This window comes from Ambystoma mexicanum, chromosome 5p, assembly GCF_040938575.1.
Source record: "Ambystoma mexicanum isolate Mex_15411 chromosome 5p, UKY_AmexF1_1, whole genome shotgun sequence".
Classification (NCBI taxonomy): Eukaryota; Metazoa; Chordata; class Amphibia; order Caudata; family Ambystomatidae; genus Ambystoma; species Ambystoma mexicanum.
In genome coordinates, this window is record NC_090930.1 from 1,018,436,423 (window position 1) to 1,018,462,088 (window position 25,666).

Consider the following 25,666-nt stretch of genomic DNA (forward strand, 5'->3'; position numbering starts at 1 on the left):
GTAAGGGAGGTCTGGGCGAGGATGCCGTAGAACTGGAGCAGAAGTGAATTTTTTCTTAAGTTCTTGAAAGGCCTTCTCCGCTTCTTCGGTCCAATGGAACTTTTTATTGTTTTTTTCTCAATAGTGATGTAATTGGATACACTATTTGGGAAAAATCTGGGATGACTCGGCAGTAAAGGTTTGCAAAGCCCAACATACCCTGGATTCCTTTAAATGAAGTTGGTGACGGCCAGTTAAGCATGGCATCTACCTTGTGCCCATCCATTGTGATACCTTTTGGTGTGAGGTTAAAACCGAGGAACTCCACTTCGGTGACATGAAAAGATCATTTTTTGAGTTTAGCATACAGTTTATGTTGGCGGAGTTTAGTAAGGACGGAGCGGACATGCCCGACATGGTCTTCTTTTGTAGCAGAATACACTAAGATGTCATCAATGTAAACGAGGGCGCAAACGTCGATTAATTCCCGCAAAACATCATTCATAAAGTACTGGAATGCAGCAGGAGTGTTGCAAAGTCCAAAAGGCATTACCTGGTATTCATACAAGCCATATTTGGTACGAAAGGCGGTTTTCCATTCGTCTCCTTTCTTCACTCGAACAAGATGGTACGCCCCCCTAAGGTCCAGTTTGGTATAGATTTGGACGTCTTTGACTTGATCCAATAATTCGGGAATAAGGGGCACTGGATAACGTTTTTTTACTATGATCTGGTTTAATGCGCGATAGTCGATGCAAGTCCTCAAATCTCCTTCCTTTGGTACGAAGAATAAGGGACTGGCTGCGGGTGATTTAGATGGGAGGATAAATCCATTTGCCAGGTACTGATCAAGATAAGATTTCAAATGGAGGGTTTCTGGTTCTGTAAGTGCATAGATTCGACCACAAGGAATTTGCGCACCAGGTATGAGGTTGATCTGACAGTCGTAGGGCCTGTGCGGTGGTAGAGTATTGGCTTGTGCTTCCTGGAACACGTCTTGAAAATCTTGGTATTCATTTGGTAGAGTACTAGTCACACCTAGCACAATCACCGCCGTACTGGGAGTAGCAGATGTACATAAGTCTGTTCCCCCTTTTCTTGGTAATAACAGGTGCGAGCACAATCATCGGAAAAGGACATCATCTTGGCACGCCAATCTATTAGAGGGTTGTGAGCTACCAACCATGGCATCCCTAAGATTAGTCGAAACTGAGGAGCTTTGATGAGATCGAATGCAATAGATTCTCTGTGTCCATCCTGGCACAGTAGGGTTAGTGCTGCTGTACATTGGGTTAGTGGTCCGGAAGCTATTTCTGTCCCATCAACAGTAGAAACTTTTTCAGTAGTCGACTTAGAGCATAAGGAAAGCCCCATCTCTGCTGCCAGATCTTGGTCAAATAATTCCCAACAGCTCCGCTGTCTATGTATGCTTCGACAGCATGCATCCGAGACGGTTGTTGGTGATTGATCAAAATTACTGGTAATGCAAAGTGCGAGGTCTGTGGCTCATCCTTCTCGCTCGACAAGCGGACCTCTACGCTTGCCAGGCTTGGTAGTTTTCCAACTCCCTGTTATTATCTTCCTTCTCTGTGTCTCCAACAGTTCTCCTTGGTGGTTTCACTGGACATTCTTTGAGGAAGTGGCCTGATTTTCTGCAATATAAGCATAATTGCTGTTGCCTTCTCTTCTCTCTTTCAGTTTTAGTGAAAGGGGGCCGTACACCTCTGATTTGCATGCGTTCTACCGTGTTTTCCAATGTACGTGGAACATTATCCTTTGACCGGACATACACAGCTCGAGTGTCTAACCTTATGCGGTCCGCTTTTCAGTCTGTGATCTAATTGCACCACAAGGTTGATGAATTCTCCACAGTCTTAAGGTCGGTTAACCACTTGAGCAAGGACATCCTTTAGTTCCCCTCGTAGACCCCGATGAAATAGTGTGGTCCTTTTTTCCTCAGGCCACCCAGCTTCAACGCATAGTCTGTTCAGCTGCCTTATGTAAGCAAGTCTTGATGGAGTGACAAAGGTTTGTTGTCTAATGCTTGGCCTTGGGTATGACGAGCAAAGAGTTTTTCCATTTCCATCTGGAAACCCCAAAGTCATGTAACAACCGTTTATCCTGACTTACCAATGGTACCGACCAATCCGCAGCACTGCCACTCAGATATGACAGACAAAAGCAACCCGCGCTTGGTCGTTAGGAAAAGCCCCAGGTCTGCAAAGGAAATGAAGACCAGTGGTCGAAGTGAGTGGGAGCGGTCGGGAGCGGTGCTCCTGTACTTTTTTAAATTACCTTTTACAGCTCCTATACTTTTATTTTAAAAAGAAACCGTTCCGGAATGGTTTCTTTTTAAAATAAAAGTTTAGGAGGAAGTTTAAACTTGCACTTTTAGTACACTGTACTTCATGTTCTCTTAGACAGCAGTCACATGTGTTTGGGGGGTTGTATTGTGTGTGGGAGGGGACGTGGTGATGGGGTTTGTGGGGAGCGGTGCAGGCCAGTAGGGAACATAGCTCCACTACTTCTTTTTGTACACTTCGACCACTGATGAAGACGACACTGGTTCATGAACGTTGCTTACTTCTTGGGGTCCCCTGTAAATCATTCAGGTGGAGCTAAAGGAACTGCCCCAGGAAGGGTTATTTGTACTGGATTGGTGGAAGAAGTTGGTACAGGTGCTGGCAGAATGTTACCAGGCAATGGGGTCCGTCCTGCCTGTGATTGGAGCAATAGTCTACTTATTTCATCGGTACGATCTTTAGTAACAATCAAATCCCTCCTAAGAGCGTTGGTTTCTTGCCTGGCTGAATGTACTTCAGCGCGTAATTGTCTCAACAACTGAACTAACTGGTCAGTCTCTGAAGTCTCCATGACGCCCAGGTGGATAATATTATTGAGGCTTTACGTTCTGTTACGCTCACCTGGTATCTACGGGGATGCCACCCAGCCCTGGTTGGATGATTTGCACTCTCAAACCCTCTCCCTTGGTAAGGCCTCTTGTTAAAGATGGGTCTGCAATATAGGAGAGCTGGATTCAATACCAGATTGTCTTTATGTTTTCCCACCTCCCTTGGCCTCAACTCCTTCCTCCCACTTGGGCCTTCTCCTCAACTTAATATTGTAAAAGGTGGATTCTCCATCCTGCTCCTCTTGGCAGGGGCGCGTAGATGTGGGGGGCAAGCAGCAACCAAGTTATTTCACTGGTGCAAGCCCCCCTGTGGGAATCCAGGCCTGCGACTCCGTAGGTTTGCTACTTTACAGTCTTTATATGCAGTTCTTATGTTCCTCTTAGTTAGAATAATAATGTCTTGCTTCTTTTCTTTTAGGTATGGAAAGGTATTTTGGTGGTGTTATGCGGTTTGAAGATGAGCATGGGCCGGTAGGCGAAAGCGCGGTGTGCTCAATGCTGTCCGGTGAGTAATGCGCGATGCGCGGCGCTGTTTCGCCTTTTATATTGCTAACGTGTGTCTTTTCTCTTGTTGCAGGTTGCTATGTTCCTCGCCGAGCCCCGTAATGTTCCAGCAACGATACTGACCAGGAGATGACTACCCAGGTAAGAATCGTGTGGCTTTCTTCATTCGGGAGGAAACGGGAGTAAACGCTTACTAATGCGGTCTTTCTTTCTCCTCTTTCCAGGTAATGGTATTCCAGGATGCATGCGGTGCCGGATGATGGAGTTCGTACCTTCAGGTGAGTGTAACTGAAGTCAGCGATGGATTGAAGACAGGATACTGTTCCAGGTAAGTTTCGTAGTGTTCTTCCTCTCTCTGCAGGTCCTTGGTTTCAGGTAAACTGGCATCAAAGAACTGGACACGGTGAGCGTTACGCTGCCCGCAGCAGAATAATGAAAAGCATGTTCTGCTGTTTGGGTGCGGTTTAAATAGTCTCAGGTAAAATAGTCCAGGTAAAATAGTCCCAGGCCTGCCACACCCAAAAGACTAGACCGCATAGCTCAGTTCCTTGTAACTGAGCTATGTGTGTGTCTCCATGTTGGCTGAACCCCCTACCTCCTCCCCCTCCCAAATTAAATAATAGTCCCAAGTAAATAGTCCCAATTCTAATGTTGCTCTTCATGATGGTTATGAGCCTGGCGCCAAAGGCGCCAGGACTGACCCCAAGAGTGTCTTGGATGAGGTTTTAAGGCCTTTGAGCTGGCCCTAACTGGAAGGCTGACTTGCCAGTGAGGGCCAGGGGCAAGGGTCATGACAGTTCACCCCTCCCATGCAGTAAGGAAAAATGTTATACGCCCCCCGACCGGGGTGGCATGGGAGGGGACCTGGATCTGAAGGTCATTTCTGACCAGAGGCCGGGGCGCCTCTGGGGGTGGAACCTCGGCCTCTACCCTTCCCACGTCGCTGTCCCCTAGGCGGATAGGTGGTGGTGGTACTAGACCCTTGTCCCGAATTCCAGTTGTTCCCTGCACCATAATGGTTTTGGGGGAAACGTGATTGCCCACGAAATGACCGGAGGGAGCTGCCCCCGCTCTACTGAGAGGGTTTCTGGGTAATCTGTTGAAGGGACTCGAGTGTCTCATGTTCTTTCTTGGCTGTTTCAAGTGCTTCGTCCCATGCCTTGCCAAACAAGTTGGTCTCCTCAACGGGTTTGTTTGTTTATTAAGGCTGCCTGGGTCTCCGGCTTGAACCCAGAGTTCCTCAGCCAGGCATGTTACTTGAGCAAGGTACCTTGTACCAAGGTTCTTCCCGCTGTCTCAGCAGCATCTAGAGTGTTCTTAAGCACATTCTGATTGACTTGCTTGCCTTCCGATACGATGGCCTGCAACTTAGCCCGCGTAGGTTCTGGCACTTCAAGACCTTCTTGCAGCAGGTTCCACTGGACGTCTGCATAGCTGGCCAATAGCGTGGTGTTGTTGGCTATTCGGGTGGAGAACGCAGCAGCAGTTGTGACCCTCTTCCCCAGTGCATACAGTCTTTTGGACTCCTTATCAGGCGGTGCCTCTCCTGTAGACAGGGGAACACCAGCCCGTTTCCTAGTAGTGGTAACCACTAAAGAATCTGGAGTGACATAGCTGATGTAGGCTGGGTCGGTCGGAGAAGGACGAAACAACTTCTCCACCTTAGGGTTCACCGCCCTGGTTTAATCTCCTCTTGATAGAGTTCATAAAAAGGGATGGCCTGACTGGCCGGGGGTATGTCCTCCACAAAATCAGAATTTGGCAAAGCTTCTTGTGTGGCGATCTGAAAATGTTCAGCTGCCTTTTTCAAGATGGCATTAAACGCCATTTGATCATCCACAGGGGAGGCTTGGGCGGACTGGAGAGGAGGGGGGAATCCATACACAGGGCATCGAGGTCCGGAAGGGAATAGGTGACACCCAAGGTGTCCTCTAACTAGCAGCTGTATTCCCAATTGTCCATAGGATCTGCCTGGTCAACCACATTGTAATCGTCCCCAAAGGGGGCATCCTCATCCTGCACATACGAGTCTATAAGGATGTCATGAGGTCATAGGTATGTTCCTTATGTGGATCCTCCAAGGTCCATTGAAACTTGGATACAGGTGTAAAAGGAAGGTCTTCCCGAGGTCCCTGGAGAGCAAACTTTTCAGAATAAGAGCCAAATTTCTCTAATCTGTCCATACACCCCTCAAACTTCTCCGTGGTCCATGGGGATGAACCAGAGGAGTCCAGGGGAGGAAAGGGCTCATCTCCTTCTCTGGGACGTCGAGATTTGTCCCCTATTGTGCTAGATAAAGGCACAGGACTCTCAACATAGTCCTTGCGGGGTTCGGGGTGCTGTGGCGTGTACTTCGGTGCGTCTCTAGGCAGCTCCTTGTGTTTCGCCGCCTCTTTATTTATTTATTACATTTGTTACACGCCCAGACCCTTAGGTATCACGGCGAGGTTACAGACAGCTTATAATATGCTTATACAATGTTACAATACTACAAAAAGAATGACATTTGGCCAAGTGGCTCAGAAACAGAATAGTTATAGTTTTTGTAAGCAAGGTAGTTCATGGGAAAGCCTGCAAGGTTCATCGATATGATGTAAACCTATAATGGCTAGAAGCAGGTAGGATGTCTGAGTCCATCAGTATTGGTTGAATAACCAGGTTTTCAAAGTTTTTTTGAAGCTCGCAATGGTTTCCTCATTTTTAATTCTAAGTGGTAGGGAGTTCCATAGGGTAGGGGCGAGGAATCTGAAACTGCTCCCTCCTGCTTTGGTACGTTTGTGACGCAGGATTTCTATTAGTTCCTTGTTATTTGATCTGAGTGCTCTTTTAGTTGCTTTTTTCCTTATGGCATTATTGAGGTAGCTAGGTGCTTTGTTTGTGAGGCACTTATATACAACACAGAGTTTTGAAAATTATTCTAGCTTTAATGGGCAGCCAATGGTTTTCTCGCCTGACGTTGGAGATGTGGTCTGATTTCTTTATACCTAGTGCTGCTCTAAGGGCTTTATTCTGCAACAGTTGTAGTTTACTTGTATTGGCATTAGAAGTTCCTAGTAGGAGGACGTTACAGTAGTCGAGCTTAGTTAATATTAATATCAAAGCTCTGGCTAGCGTTATGCAATTGGAGGGTGTAAGGAATTGGCGGCTTAGGGCAATGAGTTTGGCTGTGTATGCTGTGGAGGATGAGAGGGCTGAGATGTGTTTATTCATGGTGAGAATGGCATCTAGCTAGACACCAAGAGTTTTAACTTGCTTGAGTACTGGTATCAAGGTGCCGTCGATATTGATTGCTGTGTAATCAGGATGAAGTGCACCAATTCTAGATTGGGTTCCTACAATGAGAACCTCTGTCTTCTCATCATTAAGACAGAGGCTATTCAAAGCCATCCAGTTTTGAATGATGGCGTAGATTTTATTATTGGTTTGGGTATCTAGGGCGTAGTCCCCAGTGATGGGAATAAGGATCCGGGTGTCATCTGCAAAGTTTGTGTAGATGACACCCATATTGTCCAATACTGAGAATAGGAGTTTTGAGTATGCGTTGTAAAGGGTAGGGGAAAGGCATGATCCTTGGGGTCTTTCGACTGTTCCTTCAGTTTAACTGCTCAGGCAATCCTTGCGATGCTCTCGCCAATACTCGGGGAAACGGGGCGATTTGCCGGGTGGACCGGAGGCTGAACGGTGGATTTCGGCGCCACTGGGGCCTTAAGCGGCATCTGCGCTTCCTCCTGGCGCATCTTAACAGCCGCGTGTGTTTTAGTGCTAGTGCCCTTTACTTTAGATTGACCAGTCGCACGGCATGGCTGCGGTTGCGGGTAAGGCTGCCGATCATACAGATAAGCGGATCCCGTCGAAGTTTGACGGGTCCGTTGGCGCTTTGGTATGCTTCGACAGTACCACTGAAGCAGAACCTTGGGTTGTGTGTTTGGTGTTTAAATTGTGTGTGCCCCTGTCGCCTAGTATTTTCCCCATAGCATGACTCGTGTCGTGGCTGACGGGGACAGGGACGGGCGCTGCTAACTGAGAAACGTCCGACGTTAGGTCAATGGCTTCCGAAACAGAGGCCTGGTCATCGCTAGTCCCTCCATCACTTTCGGCGGTTGCAGAGGCGGGAGAACAACATTCGGCCTGCAACATGCTCTAGGCCGCCCACCGCTTTAGACGCCGCTCTTAATCGTATTGGGCCGCAGGAGTCTACAAGCTGCCTCGTTGTGGTCAGGGGGAAGACAGTTGTTGCACCGAGGGTGCTCGTCTTTCCACAGATATCTGTCCCTACACGAGGGGCAAAATCTAAATGGCGTCTTGTCCATAACGCAAGATAGGTACAGCGATGACAAAACACAGGGAGCAAAGAGGGTGAAAGAGGAAAGGCATACTTGGAAAGAATATGGCCACCCCGACCCCACTCTCCCTACTGTACAGGCCGGCCAGAAGTCCCGGCCAAGTGGACGGCAGCGCCGGCCGGATCAACAAGCGTCGAAAATCTGCAGCACTCTTCGACGTTGCACAGGATTCAACCGTCAAAGTGACTTGACGGGAATAACGACCAAAGTCGATAATTATGACAATAACGCTATGTCTTTGTAAGAGCTCTGCATTAGGGCAACCAGTAATCTGGGCGGTAAAAAACAATCTGAGGGACCTCAACTCGTGAGGGATTTTGGATACGCTACACATCACGTTAGGAATAGTGTTACAGACACGCCTATGCCAACGTCCCCTTTCGATCCTCGAAAGACAAGATGCAATACTTTGCGGTTACCACGGGATGTCAGACCAAATGCACAGCATGTGATTCTAAGCAGATTAACAAGCATCAGAGTGATAGCTAACAAATTAGGGTTCTTGGTATCAGAATGCCTCTTCCCGTTTTGTAACCACCATCGTTTTGCAGTGCTATACTAGGGGGAGTCTGGGAAGTGGGGATCCACCCTTCTATTACGAAGTGAGGGAGGGGTTCCATTCCAATTTTAGCCAACAGGAAATAGCTGCAGTATTTTTATGAACAGAAAGAGTAACATTACAGGGCCAGACAGGATCATCAAGATTTTTCTTTGCACTGGATAAGGATGTTTGGGCCCCAGTTTTACAGAACCGTTTTAAAGCAGTCCTGATCGCTGCAATAAACCCACAGTCAGAGATCCTCAGTATTCAATTATTTATAAGGAGGGTGTAAGTGGAGACTCCGGGGAGCGTGTGCCCCATGTCCCTTCCTGGCAGCATAAGGAAGATATTTGGAAAATGGTTACTGAATATCCTGATGGAATGGAAGAGTGCATTTTCAGTCATATCGTCCGCCCAGGTGGGTGGTGCTAAGAGCAGGAATAGTCACAATTGATCAAGTTGCACCTTTTTTTCTTTATAAAAACATGAGAATAGTCTGTAAACATTTTTATTCCCCACTATACATACAACCCTCTTCTCTATTCCACTGGCGTGAGGTCCCTCTGAGGAATCTGTCCCATCAGTCCACCATCCTTTAGAGGGGGGGTCAAAGAGAGACCCATACAGTGGGCCTGATGAATAGAAGATCCGTAACGCCTACCTGGTACCACCAATTGTAGAGGGGGGCCTGTAAATGGACCAGTGGGCGGTCCCACCCAATAGGTGGCCTCTTGCAGGCCCCAATCTCTTTTACCTGCCCCACACCAGAGTACCCAACAACACTCTGTCCTATCTTACAACCTTAACTACCGAATTCTATATACTTTCCCCGTACTGAATTACTAACCCATACCTCATTATCTATATCCAGACATACCTATAATCATAACTAACATATAAATCCCAACATGCCAGCACACTTACATAAACATGCATACAAGCCTTTTCAAACAATTAAGTAACAACCATTGACTTTATATTACAATGGGTCAGCCACCCAGTCTCAGTACCTGGGGTGCTGTTCTGTTCATGCTGGGTGGGAGGTTGCCTCAGTTGGAAAATGGGCTGACCACCCAGTCTTTGGTCTTTTTTGTTGGTGGTGACCCTCCACCACCTGGGCACCGCTTCACCAACCAAGCGCACTCCAGCAGTCCAACATACATCTTTTCAGGCGGCCCAGTCCACATGTTGAGCCACCGCTCACCGGCACACCCCACGCCTACCAGGATCTTGATTACAGCAACATCATGCTCTGGAGGCACAATTGCTCCTTGGTGGCCCCCAATTGCCCCGGGGGGTTCCCGTCGCCACTGCATGCCTACATACATTTTATCTTCTTTGGCAGAGGGGCCTGCCAGGATCATCACCACGTCCGCAGCACTCCACCATTCTGGTGGAGTCCCCGTTGCCAGGGGATGCCGCAGTCACTCACCTCCGCATTCCAGCACCACCATCACAGTCCGCCCCGTGCGGAGCAATGTGGTAAGGTCCAATGGGGTGGGGATGGTCCCGCCCCACCCATCTTCCTGGAACTCCAGCCAACATGCTGGAGCTCCTTTACCTGGGCCTGTGCGGACTGAGTGGCTCAGGCCTTCTCTTCACCCAGGCTTTCAGGGCCGCTGGGACTTTCTGTCACCGCCCAACCCAACATGGCAGAGCGGACTTCGGGCACTATCTTCTCCTCTGCTTTACCTCCCGGGCTACAGCTGGCATACACAGCCCAGAATATTTCTCTTTTGGTACCACCCCTCTGGACCCTGAGTGGGCTGACAGGTGGCACAGCTACATCGCCCGGTTTGGGCTGCCACACACATATACCTTGCACTGGGTGGCTCTACTCCCCAGATGGCGTGTTTTACTGGATGGGCTCATCAAGGCTGGCCCCTGGGCGGGCCGCAGCCCTCACAGCCACATGGGTGTTGTGGAGGATCAGAACAAGGACACTAATGCTGTGAAGACATTTTAAGCATGATTTATATGCTAAAGAAAAATAAGGTGGGTGTTCCCTGCCCATTTTACTAACTAAATTGCTCATCAGTCAAGGTGAATATCCCAAAACAAGTCTTTACACTGTCCAAAACTAACCTATCTGACCCTACCACTACTGTAACTAAGGACAGGAGAATGACTCCCTTCTCCTGGTTGCTGTGGTCTTCTCGCAGGGTTTTCAATGTTTCTTCGTTCCACTCAATTAACCATATGCAAATAGTCTCTTGTTATCTTCGGGATTAAATTCTGTAACTCTTGTAGGGGACAGACAGTTTTCCTCCCCCTTTTATGTCTTCAATCTTACTTTTGTATACATTCTTTGTCACTTTCTTGTCTGGTTCTAGCCTCTCTTCCCAGAGTGCTGTTCCATGTATGAGCTTTGACTTCTTGGTCTCCTGGGTTGGTGTTTCCCAAATCTCTTTATTACATTCTCTTTCTCATCTTCGGGACCTGGTTGACTTTCCCCAAGGCAATGAGTTTTCAACTCCACTCCTCTCCTATTTTGTGTATTCCATGTAGCCCTGCCCTTCATGAAGATAGTTCTCATTTCTTAGCTTATTTCCAATACTTTTCTCATTAGCACTGCAGGGAGTTTTATTAGAGTAATGAGTCCCTCTTATCGATCTCACAAGACTGTTCCCCATATTACCTTCTGTTGCAAGGGGTAACGTCACCAGTAAGGTCTTGGACTCTTTCTGCTTCATCTTGGCTCTGCGGCTCACTTGTCAAGCCGTCTGGTTCAAGTGCTTTTCAATTTCGTCTTCCGAATTGAATTTGCTCTGTATTTTGGGTCGGGTGGTTTTCTACAGTCAGTGGTATCAGGGCTGTTCTGCGGGCAGACTGCCCACCACCGCTGCTGTGTGGTCACGCCACCACCAAACTCTCTCTTCAGTTGCGCTGTGTTTTCTTCCGCTGTCATATGTTGGTCTCCCAACATCTTTGGCTCTGCGTTGGAGATTGACTGACATACGGAAGCTTTGTGAGAGCTCCGCCTCCTTCTGCTCTGCTATGCACAGGGGGTTTCCCCTGGTTCTCTCGGCTTTCCAGCTTCTTTCGGCTTCTCACCTTATTTCGCCGTCTCTCACTCTCGCTTGTCATATCATCCCTTTTCAGCGTCCTCAGCACAATCCATTGAAGGAACTGATTTAAAGTGATAGTCTTAGTTTCTTGTTGTGGATAGCATAAGTTCACTTCATCTTTATGGAACTGATAATGTTCCATTATGTTAGACAAATCCATATAGGCCATCACTTTGATGGGATCAGGAGGTCCTCACGGGAACGGGAGACCTTGTCCCCAAGGGGGAGTCTCTCCCAGTGAGATCTGACTTGCCTCAACCCGTAGGGAGGGTTTTGCAGAGTGGGTTCACCTCCCTAGCCTCATAGGGTGAGAGAGGCTCCACCTTGGGGAGAAGGGACGTCGTTGCATACCTCACTGCTTATTTTCGTGGCTTTTCCTACTTTACTGATAGGGAGCAGGCTTAAGAGGTCAACATTCCCATGTTCTTGACCTTTCCGATGTTCCACCGTAAAATTGAAGGGTTGTTGGTCCAAGAACCTCTGCATTACTCAGATTGTGTCCTTCCTCAAACTCATCCCTGTGAACAGGGAGTGATCTGTGATTAAGTGACATTTTCAGACTGTCAAATAATAGTTCAAGTGCGTGACTGCCCACCTTATGGGCAGAGCTTTCAGTTCTACGGTAGCGGAGGATTGTTCCCTGGGGAAGAGTTTTCTGCTTGCATATAGCATAGGGTGCTCAACGCGTCATGTTCTTGTGAGAGAATAGCCATGATAAGCCCACTTTACAAGGGTCCGTTTGGAACAAACAGTCTCCATTAAAGTCGGGCATTTTAAGGACAAGTTCACTGCACAACATTTACTTCAGACCATCAAAGCTGTCTTGATCTCGTTAGCCCCATAGTAACATTTGAGGTTGGGCATTCTTAAGCTTGTCTGTCAGTTTGGCTGCAATTGTGGAGTAATTAGGAATCTATCTCCCATAGTATCCAGTCAACCAGAGGAAGGCACAAAGTTTTCTTTTCTTTTGATCTTAGGGACCACTGTTAGCTCAACTGCCTTAACTTTCTCATTATGTGGCTGTATCGACCATTCCATACAAAAAATCCTAAGTATTTCGTAGATTGTGCGAGTTGACACTTTCGAGGTTTGGCTGCGAGGCCAGCTTTTTTCAAGGATCTAGTGATCTCATATAAATAATAGACATATTCTGGCCACCTCAGGGATTCTATACGGTCTTAAGTTGATGGTCTTCCCTGCGGGTGTTTGATAAAATGGAAGAAATTAAGCACCCTGCCTGGTTGGTCTCAGAAAACCTCAGGAAACTGATCCAATAACTCAATAATGTCAGTCTTCTGCGAAGGTGACAGGTTAGAGGGAACTAAAGTGTGTTCTTTATCAGCATCAGTCAGGAGAGCGCCATAGTGACGGTGTTATCTTCGTTATGATCTACTCGCTACCCTTTTAGCAGGTTGAAGTGATAAATGTTGGTTTTGTGTTGCCAATTTGGCTGAGAGACAAGATCATTGAAAGGGCCTTTTTTTTCTAAGAGGTTATATGGACCGTACCATTTGACACCATCTTGTTTTCTGAAGTAGGTAGAAGAACCAAGACTAATGGTTCCACTGAGAAAGGGCCGCATTACGAGACTGGCGGTAAGCCAGCCCGTAACACCGAATTCGGCACCTGACTTCCCGGTGCCACTGGGACGTAGTCCAATAGTTCACTCTATGGGAGTGAGGAGACGGAAGCACTGTTGCCACCGGTGCTGGTGCTTCTGTGACGATTCAGCCTACCGGGGCCAATACGCCCAACAGGGTCAGACCAGCTGGCCACAGCGGCCCAGCCAGGCAGACTCGTAGTGTGGCAGTCTGGAAACAAGGCTGCTGGTATGGCTTCTTTATTGTATGCAATCTGCTGTTGTCGAGTGCTTGTCCCAAGTGTTACTTCAAAATTTCCCGTACTGCCGCTATATGGTTTTTCGCAGTCTGAGAAATTGGTAAAATAGCCTTTTCTTGTTCTTCCCAAGTTTCCCTTCACATATCTACGACATTCTGTGATTCTCTCCCAAAGAATAGTTCAAATGGGGATATCGCAGGAACGCTTGGGTTGTTTCCCCAACTGCAAACAAGGCCCAGGGTATAATCACGTCCCAATTCCTTCCGTCGGCCTCCACCAATTTTCATACTTGTTTTTTTTAAGTGTTTGGTTAAAAAGCTCCTCCAGACCATCAGTTTGTGGATGACATACCAAGGTTTTTAAAGTCCTAATATTGAGCATTTCTTGTACTTATTGCATTCGAAAGGACATCAAAATGGTGCCCTGATTGGTAAGGATCTCTTTGGGGAATGCCACCCTCAAGAAAAATAGTAAAATATGCTTCAGTATTTGTTGTTTGGTATGGTTTTGGAGGGGAAAAGCCTCTGGATAACGAGTGGCGTAGTCCATAATTACTAATATGCAATGATTACAGAGTTTGGATGTTTCAAGGGGCTGCCTATGTCCATCGCAATTCTTGAAAATGTAATTTTAATGATTGGCAACGGTTGCAATGGGGCGGGCGGAACAGGAGTGGTTGATGTTTTCTGGCATATTTTACAAGTTAGAACAAAGTTCTTGATATCAGCAAAGACTCCTGGCCAATAAAACCTGGAAATTATTTGGCTTAGCTTTTTTCCTATTCCCATTCCCTGGTGTCTGGCTGCCAAATGGGAGTGAGCCAATTCGAAGACTACATTACCTGATTCGATGCACACAAGAACGTAAATACCTGGAATGCCAGATGCAGAGGGGAAGCCAAAAAGAGCAAGGCGGCCAGCTCCAACTCGCTTCTTAGTGAAAAGAAATGTCCTCATGCAAGAACGATAACCAACCAGAGTCAGAAACCAAACCAGACACTTTAAAGGGCTGCACAACTCATTGCCTGGCTCAATCTACATATACCCAACAAACACATGGGATTCTTTAGATGAGGGAGGTTGACTAAAATCCCTTCTTGGGGATTCCTGGTCTCTAAAAGGGGAGGGGGTCGCCCCAGTGGGATCCAGCTTTGCCATATGCCCTAGGGGGTGTTAAGCGTAGCGGGCACACCATCCTAGTACCAAACGGGGTGGATCTCCCTTGGGGAGAAGGGACGAATTCGATGGATTCATCAAAATACGCTATGATATATAAAGCTACAGGTCTCTCAAAATGTGTATACATATAAGAACATACCAAAGCGCCTGCAGAACACTCCAAATATTGCACTCTGCTCCACAACACGAAGGTCAGCCAGGAGGGCGAGTTCCAGACCTCCTGCGACAGCATATCCGCTCACAGCTGCAATCACAGGCTTGGAAAGCTGCATGCGTGCTGGACCCTACAAAGGATAGAAAGCAGAAAGACACACACATCTAGTGCAGTAGGTTTCTTGCAGTAGGATGCACAGGTAAGACCAACCCCTTTTCAAATCCTTTTCATTACCTTAATGCTCAAAACTGGTATTTAATCGGGAAAGTATTTTCCAATAACAGCTTTCAACATTATAAAGTGACTATCCTCTACGGCCCGAAGAATTACATTTTGCCACTCTAATGCATTACATATAGGTGATTTGTGATGTTCTATAATGTCATATGTGATGTTATAATCAACTGGTGATGACAAACTGCATATGAATGGATGCCCGAGGTAATGTATAAGGAAAACAATCCAAAAAGTAAATTACTAAAAGGTGTTTGAATTAAATCAACAGAGGCTTGCTTAGAAAATACATCTTTTTACTTGATGTTTCTGCTAGAATAGAAAAATCATCAATATTTACAAAAGACAATTTTTTAAAAGAAACAAATGACATAGAAACACAATGAACCCCAAATGCAATTAATACAAACTTCAACAATTCAAGACACAAAATGACTCCAAATTGGACATTACTAACAAAAGCCAGTAAAATATTTAAAGTCAAGAAATAATGTAAAACTAACTTTATCTTTTAGACCATAAAAACTCCTGAGTATGAATTATGCAGGACTATTGTTTTATTCAAATGTATAATTAATTAATCAGGACTTCGTGGCTATACATTATCTGCCCTTAGTAGGTCAGATAATACATTCACAAAGATACATATACACCTGTAAATATTAATTAGCTACAATGTACCATGGTAGTGTTCTCTTGTCAAAAACCACAACATCCATGCTGCCACCTGTGATGTCAGGATTGAGTTATGGATAGGTGCATGAAGTGGTAAAGGTTCTGAAGCTTTGCTTTAGCTCTTGAGCTGTTGTCGTGCAACCCCAACGTCCGTTCGACTGAGGTTTTACATAGAATGTCTTTGATATTTCTAATGAAGCCCGACACTCATGCTATGCAAGTAACTTTCCCACCAAGCAGTGGAAGGTTCTTCACAGAATTAGTTGGGTTTCGTAATGGTATACTTTAGGAGAATACAGAATGCAGTATTTAGGTCTGCAAATGACCAGTTTTGCTGAAGCATTGCATTCCACCAAACAGGATAACATGAAACGTGGGGTAAATGCTTGAGCGAACCTCTTCAAAAGCACTGCAAATGCAAGAGAGCCACATTGTCATAATTACTAAGGCCAGTCAAAGGCGAATGATTTAAATCCCATGCGGTCTTGCCCAAGTCATCAGCTACTTTCCGTATGCATGAGCACCAAGCAACCCCAAGTTTGCTTCGTTCCTGAGGTTCACTTTATCACTTTAATACTTAACCTCACGATTGCGCTATACTAAATATTTGTTAAATTGTCAACCAATCAAACAGCGACATCCCTGTGTACCAGCCAAACAGACAGGGCCTGATTCATGGAATTATTTGCACGCAAAATAGTGAACTTGCGTGCCAAACTGCATGCGTAATCCTGTTCGTCTATTAATGGAATCAAATGCACAGGATATTCCTTGGAGTTGCGTGGATATCGCCCAGGCTCAGCACATCTCTGCGAGCGGCCGAGTGCCTTGCGTGAGACTCCACGTAGACCATGGGCGAGACCTCTGTAGAGGGCTGAGGAGGAGGCGGAACTCGGAAAATGAGGAAGAACAAGGGAAAAAGTGGGCGTTACGAGGGACGCAAATGTGCATGGCAAAGCATATTCATGGAGGTGACCGCGCAACCAATCGCTTGCGAAATGACCACGCACATCCCTCGATCTCTCTGCCACCCAAAGGTAGCGTAAATAGACACGCGTATAGGATTTGCAGTGCAGTGGTGAGTTTGCATGTAGGAATTAGGGGTGTGTGCACGCAGACGGGGTTCCGATTGGACTTTCAGGTGCGCGTATGCTGCATAGTGCGGTGATGGGCCGGTTTATGGGGGTTCGCACACAGATTTTCTGAGTTTTACCCGAGTTATGATAAATCGTACGTATGTCATCGGGGTGCCAGTAACAGTTATGGGGGACTCTGCGCAGGGTCCCGAGATGCAGGCATTCTTGCAGGGTTCCCCGCACACTGTTTTGAGGGTGCATGAAATCGCACCCAGGGAGCACACAAAGGAGCTGTTTTTGGCTGTTATTGATTTGCGTGGGGGCATGTCGGGGGCATTCCAGCCACGACTTGCGCATACAGTTACTTTGCGCAAACAATTCCATGAATATGCAGAGCGTGCAGAATAAATTTTGCGCGCAGTGATGTTCTCTGCACTTGGATGTTTCAGGATAAAAGTACACTTTTCCATGAATTGGGCCCACATTCTTTTAAATCTTTAGAGATCTGCAAGCGCAGAAAAGATTTACTCTTGATGCTTTTTTGACAGGTTTTTCTCAGGGAGAGATTTCAGATATGCTGATGGCACAGTAGTTGGTACAGTATGTATAAAGGGCTGTGAACTATTGCGCGCCGTCACCATACCTAACTCCTAGTATAGTCCCTGGGCTCCAAAACCTGCTCCCATGACAGTGGCTGGGCTCTCCCCACCCCATCACAAACCCTCGGCTCTCCCCATCCTATTTCCACCACTATCCCAGTGTTCCCACCAATCCTGCTCCCAGCTCAGTGCCTGGGGTCCCCGCACCCCATTCCCAACACAGTCCGAGGGCCAGTGGGACAGGTGAATTTTTTTAAGTGGAGGGCTATCAATATTTCCTACAAAAATGCCACAGCGACTGAGCGCAGCAAGGGAGCCGGAACCAATCAAGGGGAGTTTGGGGGTTTTCCCCCCCATTAATCTTTTTAAAATATGGGTTAAAATGTTGCATTTTAGAGTATACTTTAGAAAAAATTGGTAAAAAGTCAAACAGTTTGGAACTGGCGCTGGGGGGCCAAGAGGGAAAGCATGCTATTTTTGACTGGACATCTATGCTAGATATCCAGTATAAAAAAATCCCATCCCTGTCCCCTGGGCTCCACAGCACCTCAGAAGGAGAGCTGATTTTGGCAGGTGGGTAGGGGGATTGTGCAACAAAGGCATTTTTAAAATGCCTTTGTTGTACAACCCTCCTTCCCTCCTCGATCCCCCACTCGCCAAAATCAGCTCAACGGACCAAAACAAACACACACATACACACAGCAATCACTCTATCATTCATACCATCACTCATCACCATACACACACACTCATAACACAAGCATACACGCATCTATACACATTTAAATAAAAAATAAATGTACATAAACACAAGGAAGCACAACAGGCTTCCTTCCAGGCGTGGTGCAGATTTGGTGAACTTGTCTTTTTAAAAGGCATCGTGTCTGCATGGTTCTAAGCTACTATTTGTTTTGATAGCTTGGATGCAGCTGTTATTGGGTACTTTCCTTGCATTGTGCACTACTCAGGTCAACATCCATCACTCTAAAATAAACGAGTTGCAAAACCCTGGTCGATGGTTGTGGCCTTTTGGACATGTACCGATAATGTTTTGTGCAAAGCACACCTTTCCAGTCTTTTAGAAACAGAGCAGAGCTGTTTGTCACAATCTGTTTTTGTAGCACTGATTTGTTCAACACACAGCTTCTATTTGCAGATGTGCCTGATGATGATATTTGTTATGTGCCGAGGAGTGCATGGCAAGCGGGTGTGTCTGCTAACTAACCATATCATACTGTACGTGAGTGAGATTTGGACATACAACTCATTGGCACATATTGCCAATATTTTGCAATCCAAGACATTGGGCCTCATTACGACCCTGGCGGTAAGGCAACAACTGCGCCGGTAGTGCTACCGGTGCCGGTTGCCTCACCGCCTCATTACGAGTTCTGCTTGCGGAGCCGCTCTGTACGCCTGGTCAAACCAGACGTGCAGAGCGGCACCCGCTAGCAGAACAGGATGCTAAGAACGGCCCCGTTATCAACGGGACCGTTGTTAGCATCCTCCCCATTGAGCCCTATGGGGGCTAAAATGGGAATGCGGACATACCAGGTCTGGGTCCCACGAATGGGAATTAATGGGCCCACAAAGGTCAGAATGGCCCAGTAATTCTCACTTTTCGGGACCCAGACCCGAGTTTTGGGTTAACCAGGCCGATAAAAACGGCATGGCTACCTCCAAACTCGTAATGAGGCCCATTGTTTATAGCATTGCCACCTGTTGTCTCCTCGTTCAAATAGGGTTGAAGCACTTGCACATGCACATCTCGTCTCGTCTAAGGCCCATAAGCGTTAGGATAGGGGTCACAGTCAAAGCACTGGTCAAGTGAATGTTATAACACTTGCTCAAGGGGAAATGTAAAGCCAAGAGTGCACAGTCCAAGCCTCATCACCAGCGTTAGACATATTTATTTTTTATTTCAGCCATTAAACAAAGACACGCACATATCTATGGTTTAGTCCCTTTACTCATTATTAGCAACTCCTAATATGGGGCCCTGAGAAATGTTCTTTCCCAAGATAAATCGCTGCATCAGTAATACTCGACTAAGTATTTTGTTTTAGTTACGTCCATTAACTGGATGAGCTCTTATAAAGTGATCATCAATTAACACATAAAATAATATAGAATGGGCACTTAAAATCTGGCACGTATATTCATGCAGGGCATGGTTAGCCTAGAAGAACTGGTTGAGTCCAGAGAATGCCATCATTAGCCTTAAGTCAAAGATGTTGCCAGTTCAATCCATCAGAACGTAGCAAAGCTACAAGGAAAACTAAAGAACAGTAGTTTGCTAGTTAAAGGAAATATTTGTGTTGAAGAAAGACTGTTGCAGAACTTGTTGCCTAAAGAACATTGAGAATCAAAAAGAGTCATAAAGGAACTGTTAGTAAAAGAGACATTGCCATCCATTGCAGAATCCAGGGGAAGGACACCATCCCGTGTCCAAGGTCTTTCACCTTGGAGAACTTTTTCGTTGGGAGTTATTCTAATCTTCAGTTGTGAACACTTTTTTGCCAATATCATTTTGAAGACATTTCCTTGCACCCTTTGTTGTTTTTTTTGTAGTGCGAGGGTTGCAAAAGGGCGTTTTGAACACAAGGACAGCTTTACAGCGACTGACATCCTGACACTTTTGGTTTAAAGGTAGGTAAACTCCACTTTAGCATAGGGTCAGAGAGGCATTTTCCCCAACCCATTTTTCATTTATATAAAAGTCCTTGACCAAAAACCTGAACAACTCTGTGTCTGCCTTTCATTTCTGACCCCTCACAGTGGTCAGTTGAGTCTGTACACACAATTATTTGTCAAGGGGTTGTGGTTAGCTGCTGATCACGAGTCCCCCCCCCCATGTATGTACTACAGCAGGCTGGGCTTCCATTTCTCCACAAAATGCACTACAGGACCTACCAGAACACAATAGCAGAAGCTGACAAGAAAAACAGAGTCCTCTTGAAAGTAGCCAAGCACTGCGTCAACCCACTACCCCGAAAAATCCACCGCCATCAACACCTTGTTCATCGACAAAATCAGCAAGATTCGCCAGCACATAGACACCAGCTCTGCATCCACAGCCCCACCTCACGTAACGCCTCGCAACATTTTCACACCCTGGACAACTTCAAGACACTCTCTACAGAGGACCTGGTAGAAATCCAGGCCACCTGCAAAGCCACATCGTATACAAACCACATCCTCCCAGCATCCATGCTCAAGACCCTCCCAGCAGAAGTTCTCCTTCCCTACCTGGAGATGACCAACAGCTCCCTAACTCAGGGCACCTTCACATCGAACTTAAAGATGGGACAAATCCTCCCTCTACTAAAGAAACCCACTCTGAATCCTGACAACCCTTTCGCCCCATAACACATCTTCCCTTCCTAGGTAAGATCACTGAGCATGCAGTAGCTGTGCAAGTGCGGCAGCATAATCTCCTCCAAACCTACCAATCCGGGTTCAGACCCAGATGCAGCACAGAGACAGAAACTATGCAGGTGGCCGACAATGCCCTCAACATCCTTGACAACAGCCACCCCTGCCTCCTGGTTCTACTCGACCTTTCAGCTGCTTTTGACACAGTAGACCACCAAGCGCTCAAGCACACCCTACATCAGTGCATGGGGATCAGCGTCCTTGTCCTACGCTGGTTCAAGTCCTGCCTCACCAACCATCAACAGTGTGTTCAGATGGAATCATCTAGATCGCCAATGATACCCAGCACCTCTGGAGTCTCACAGTGTTCCATCCCCTCCCCAGTGATATTCAATATATACATGGAGCCGTTGGGGGCCATCCTAGCCATTCACAACATTCACATCCACCAATATGCTGAAAACACACAGCAATACCTCAAGATCAACTCCATCAAGGACATCCACAGACTCAAAACCTGCCTCTCACTGATCCGGTCTTGGAGGTCCAGTGCATACTTGAAGTTCAACCCCTCAAGACTGAATTCCTACTCCTCACCAACAACACCAAACAACCCAGACATACAGACCTAGCTATAAACCAGGAGCTACCAGCAGGGAATAAGGAGTTCATACACTGCGCTCTTCAAACCTATAATCTTGTCCATTATTCATGACCTCTTATGTTTTAAATAGCTTATAGATGTGTCCAAATGTGTATTGATAGATGTTCTGAAGCACACAGAGTTAAATTCACACAGGTGTGTTTGTTCAGCATCAATTGGCCTGGGGAGCCAGAAGTAGCTCCTGGTAGCTATTGGTGCCAAGCTAACCAGGCTCTTCTAGGATGCAAGCAGGAGCTAAATAGCTCCTACCTCCCCTCAATTTCAAACCCTGGACCACATCACCCTGGCCCTCATCTACCTTCACTGGCTCCCACTACACATACAAATCACCTTCAAGTCTTGCTGCATCATCTATAAGGCAGACACCCTTCAGTCACCCAGCTACCTTGCGTAGAAACTCTGTATCTCCATCATATTGCGCTCCACCATAAGCCAGGACGCGTGTAGACTTGAAATCCACTGCTGCAAAAAAGAAAAACAAGCCTTCTCTGTCTATGCCCCAAGAATATGGAACCTCCTACCCATCAACATCAGACTTGCCCCAAAGTTCCTACAATTCAGAAAAGAACTCAAGACCCACCTCTTCAAGGAGTCTCTCCTCCTCAATGCCTAGGCCATCATGTTGCCCCCGCGCCATCCGACTCCCTAGACGCTGTCCACCCCTCTCCTCCCTGCCACCCTGTACAGCTGTACCACTCCTCTGTGCCCCTCTGTACCCTACCCGCTACTGTATATCTGCACCGTTGTATACCTCTGTACAGCGTTCAGTTGACTCTCAAAGCTAGGTCCACGCTCAATACATTCCATAATAATAATAATTATAATAATAGGAAGTGCAGTCCTGGGTCACTTCAGCTGACAGTCATATTGGTCCCAACAAGGCTTATAATACTATAATATCTTTTATTAAACCACTCATCAATAATAAATCTTAATATGGAGTACTCAAAAAGTTACTTCGCTTTAGGTCAAGGAATGGTTGGGATTAAACAAACGGGTCCAAAAAATGCATTATTAGCATGAATTAACAAATGAACCTGGGTGATTCCTTCTAGATAACCAATGCTGGCATGGGACTCGTGTCATTCCCTTTGGTCAACCAATGATTTTGTACTGGTTTATTTAGGGAAATTATCAGCCAAAAACAGTATATAACAGTGCTCAGTTGAGTAGGTGAACAAAACATTCTTTTTTTCAGGCTTCTCCGAGTGATGACATTATTTTACGGTTCGCCCAACTCTTGGTATTTGCTCGCATATAAATGATCTCCCTAAATATGTGGCTAAGTACTGCTCAGCTGTCCCCTTCCCAGCACTGCATTGACTGCATTTGCATTTCAAGCAGGGCAAGTGTTGAACAGGAACTTCAGTGGCCATAGAAAAAGTCAAGTAGGAAAGGGTCAGCAACAACCCAAACTTGAGGGTGACACAGGCACATACAGGGTGAGGGGATTTGACCCCCCCCCCTCCTCATCAATGATCTCATAGTAGATATTCTCCACCCTGTGATGCGGTCCAATGCTTGAGGCTAGCAGCTGAGTCTGGCGAGTCCCGCTAGGGGCTGCGTGGGGTGTGTGGGGGCTGGGGGGCAGTCTGAGGACCCCACTAGCACTGATGCATTCCTCGAATGAAGTATATTGAAAGCTTGTGGACTACAGAATCCTCGTTCAAGGACAAGCCATATCTCTGTCCCCCATAATTCTACCCATGATCAATCCTGGTAAGGCAAGGTTTTGTTACTGTGAATGCAATCTAATAGATTGATGGTTACAGCTCAAATCATCTGTGATACTGCCACAGCAGAGGTCAGGGAGATGCAGGCTACTTATGAAGAGAACTGATTCCTTCAGAGATATAATGCAGATGCTGGTAGGCAACAAGCCCTTTACCTTACATGTCTCAGAAAATTACCTAGATACCAAACAAAGGAGAAGTTTCCACTAACAAGAAGCAGCGACTGCCAAAGTCCATGTTCTGGAAACAATTTGTCAGACCTAGCCAAAATAGCCTCAGCCTATTAATGTCAGGTGATGAGGTGGTAGTCCCAAGGATCCATTCTCAGCCACAAGACACATCTGAGACACTTTAACCGACTCTGTGCAACACAACCTGCACAGCAGAAGAATTAAAGGGAAGCTTAAGTGGGAGACAGTGTGGGAGTCAGGAGTACAGTGAGAGGCAGCAGTAATACATGGTAGTGCGGCGAGGAGTATAGATGGTAGGAAATAGGAGAGTGGAGGTGCAGGAGGGAGTGAAGGAGGGAGAAGTGAGAATGGATTGAGGGGTGAAAGTACAAGCGAAGGAGAGAGAAGTGAGAATGAAGGTCAAGTGGGAAAAGCCAAGAGAAGGAGGTGGAGAGGCCTAAAGCATGACAGATTCAGAAAGAGCAAAGGAGGGAGGAGGAGGAGAGTTAGCAAGGGTAGAGGTGAGGAGATTGACATTAGAATGGAGTAAGAGAGAAGGAACCTGAAGAAGGAGGATGAGCCTAAGGCAGAGCGCCGAATAAATGGGGATAATTGAGAATTAAGATTCTGTAAAGACTCTGATGGTAGTGGAGGAGCCATCCCTGGAAAGGCAGGACACTGTCTAGAATGGGGTTAAGCCTGATAACCTGTGTCTAATCCATCCTTAGGTCTTAAATACAAGTTTGACAGTAAAACATCTGTGGTAATTGTAGGAACCTCATAGAAGTATGTCGTTACTGCTATGTAAGCAATAACAGTAAAGACCTCATGCAATAAATCAAGCTCACCATATACAGTCTTAACAAAAACATGTCGCTGCACACTTTTACCAGATGCAGAAATACTGCAAATGAGCAGAAAAGCACTGCGCAGCAGACATTGCTGTTTTTTTCCAATCCCTGCTGCATCACAGCGCTGGAGTTTCCATCCAAGCAAAAGGAGTGCAGGACAGGATGCTGGGAACAGTGCAGGTGGCAAAGGTGAGGAAGGCCACATGCAAAAAGTAAAATTCAGAGATAATCTAGTACTGCTGATTGAGGAAGTCGCCATGAAGGAGTTCAAGACGAGATGGGACGACCTCAAGTGCAGAGTCCACACAACCCTGTCTGTGCAGAGGCGGGAACTTCTGTTCACTGGATGGAGACTGCATCATGCCTCCATGGGTGAAGGCCAACAGTGTGATAGACATTGCAGGCATGACTGGCCCAGCATTGAAGAGGTTAGAGCCGGATTACAGGTTGCTTCTGATGCGTACAACAATGAACACGTCTACTTAATACTAATGCAATGTAAAAAATAACGGAAATCTATTGAGGCAATGATTCTAGGCAAGCTGCATCTAGCTGCCCTTACATTGCCACCAACATGTGTGTAACCAAAGTCCTACCATGCAATGGTTGACATGCATGATCACAAAACAGAGCCAACGCGACAAATATATGTGCACCCAGCGACATGACCACATCTTGCCCAAGAAGCAATGTGAACCACAAACCTTGGTGATACGCAACAGTTCTGTCAATACCAGCACAATAAGGTAAGAGACATGCCAGGGAGAATGCAGGCACATTTCCGCAGAAACAGTAAACCATCATATGTTCCACACATTAGTACTATTGCACGCTATACTACATGCACTGCAATGCAACAGCAAAAGGCCAGTGTAACAATGAACGTGCTACCTACTTACAAGCAATTCAACACTGTTAAAAAGACAGGTACCAGTGTAAGGTAAATACGTAATCCACATGGGAGCACTTATGTTCTGCTGATGTATGCATAGGTCTCAAGGAGACTACTGAGCCAGGCAGAGCCATTGCCCAATTCACCCTGGGCATTAACGAAACCACACGAGCTACTACCTATTCGTGACACACAAAATCTACTATGCATGGTCATGAGAATACGCAGTCTGTTACGAAAGCACTTACTAGCAACAGGGAGGTGTCATGCATACAAAGCAACCTTGAAAAGACATGCAAGGATGCATAGCCAAGCAGCGGAAAACTGGCAGTCCTAAAAAAATGACTGTATGCCCCAGTTTACCCATTTGATGAGCACTGACTCAGCACCATACGATTCCCAACACAGGAGTCCTTGAGTGACCAAGATGTGCCAGCTAACTCTCAAACCCGCTACCACCACGGCATCATCTGGGTAGCAGGTAACTCACTAGGCAAGGAGAACCTTCACGACATTGTGACAAGCATGTCAGAAGACAAGGAAGACTCCAAACAAGGAAAAGAAAAGTGCGTGCACCCTTTCTAAACCCCTTAACAATGCTAGTGACTTGGAGGTGAAGGATGGAGAAGAGCTGCAGAAAACCCGCCAATCTCTCAAATCCTTGCGGGCACTACAGAAATTAGGAGCACAGCTGGCATCTCTTGTGGCTGATCGTTACCCGCAGATGCTGCTCCAAACAAGACAGGAATATTATGTAAACGGGGGCCAGGCCAATCGTTTTGTTGGCAGCCAAACTCAGGAGACAGCAGGCCCGGAATTATATATTATGCAAGTACGGGATGGGGCCGGCGTGCTGAAGAGTGTGGAGGAGGACAAGTTA

The 25,666-nt window shown here is 46.5% G+C and overlaps 1 protein-coding gene across 2 annotated transcripts in view; it reads right to left on the minus strand.

The window, feature by feature from the left end:
* The window catches only part of LOC138481372 (enoyl-CoA hydratase EchA19-like), a 501,182-nt gene that overhangs the window by 164,908 nt on the left and 310,608 nt on the right, over positions 1-25,666 (minus strand). For both annotated transcript variants that reach the window (XM_069613495.1, XM_069613494.1), the window contains one exon: positions 14,503-14,647. In XM_069613495.1, coding sequence (XP_069469596.1) covers positions 14,503-14,647 — 145 coding nt within the window. The remainder of the gene's footprint in view (positions 1-14,502; positions 14,648-25,666) is intronic.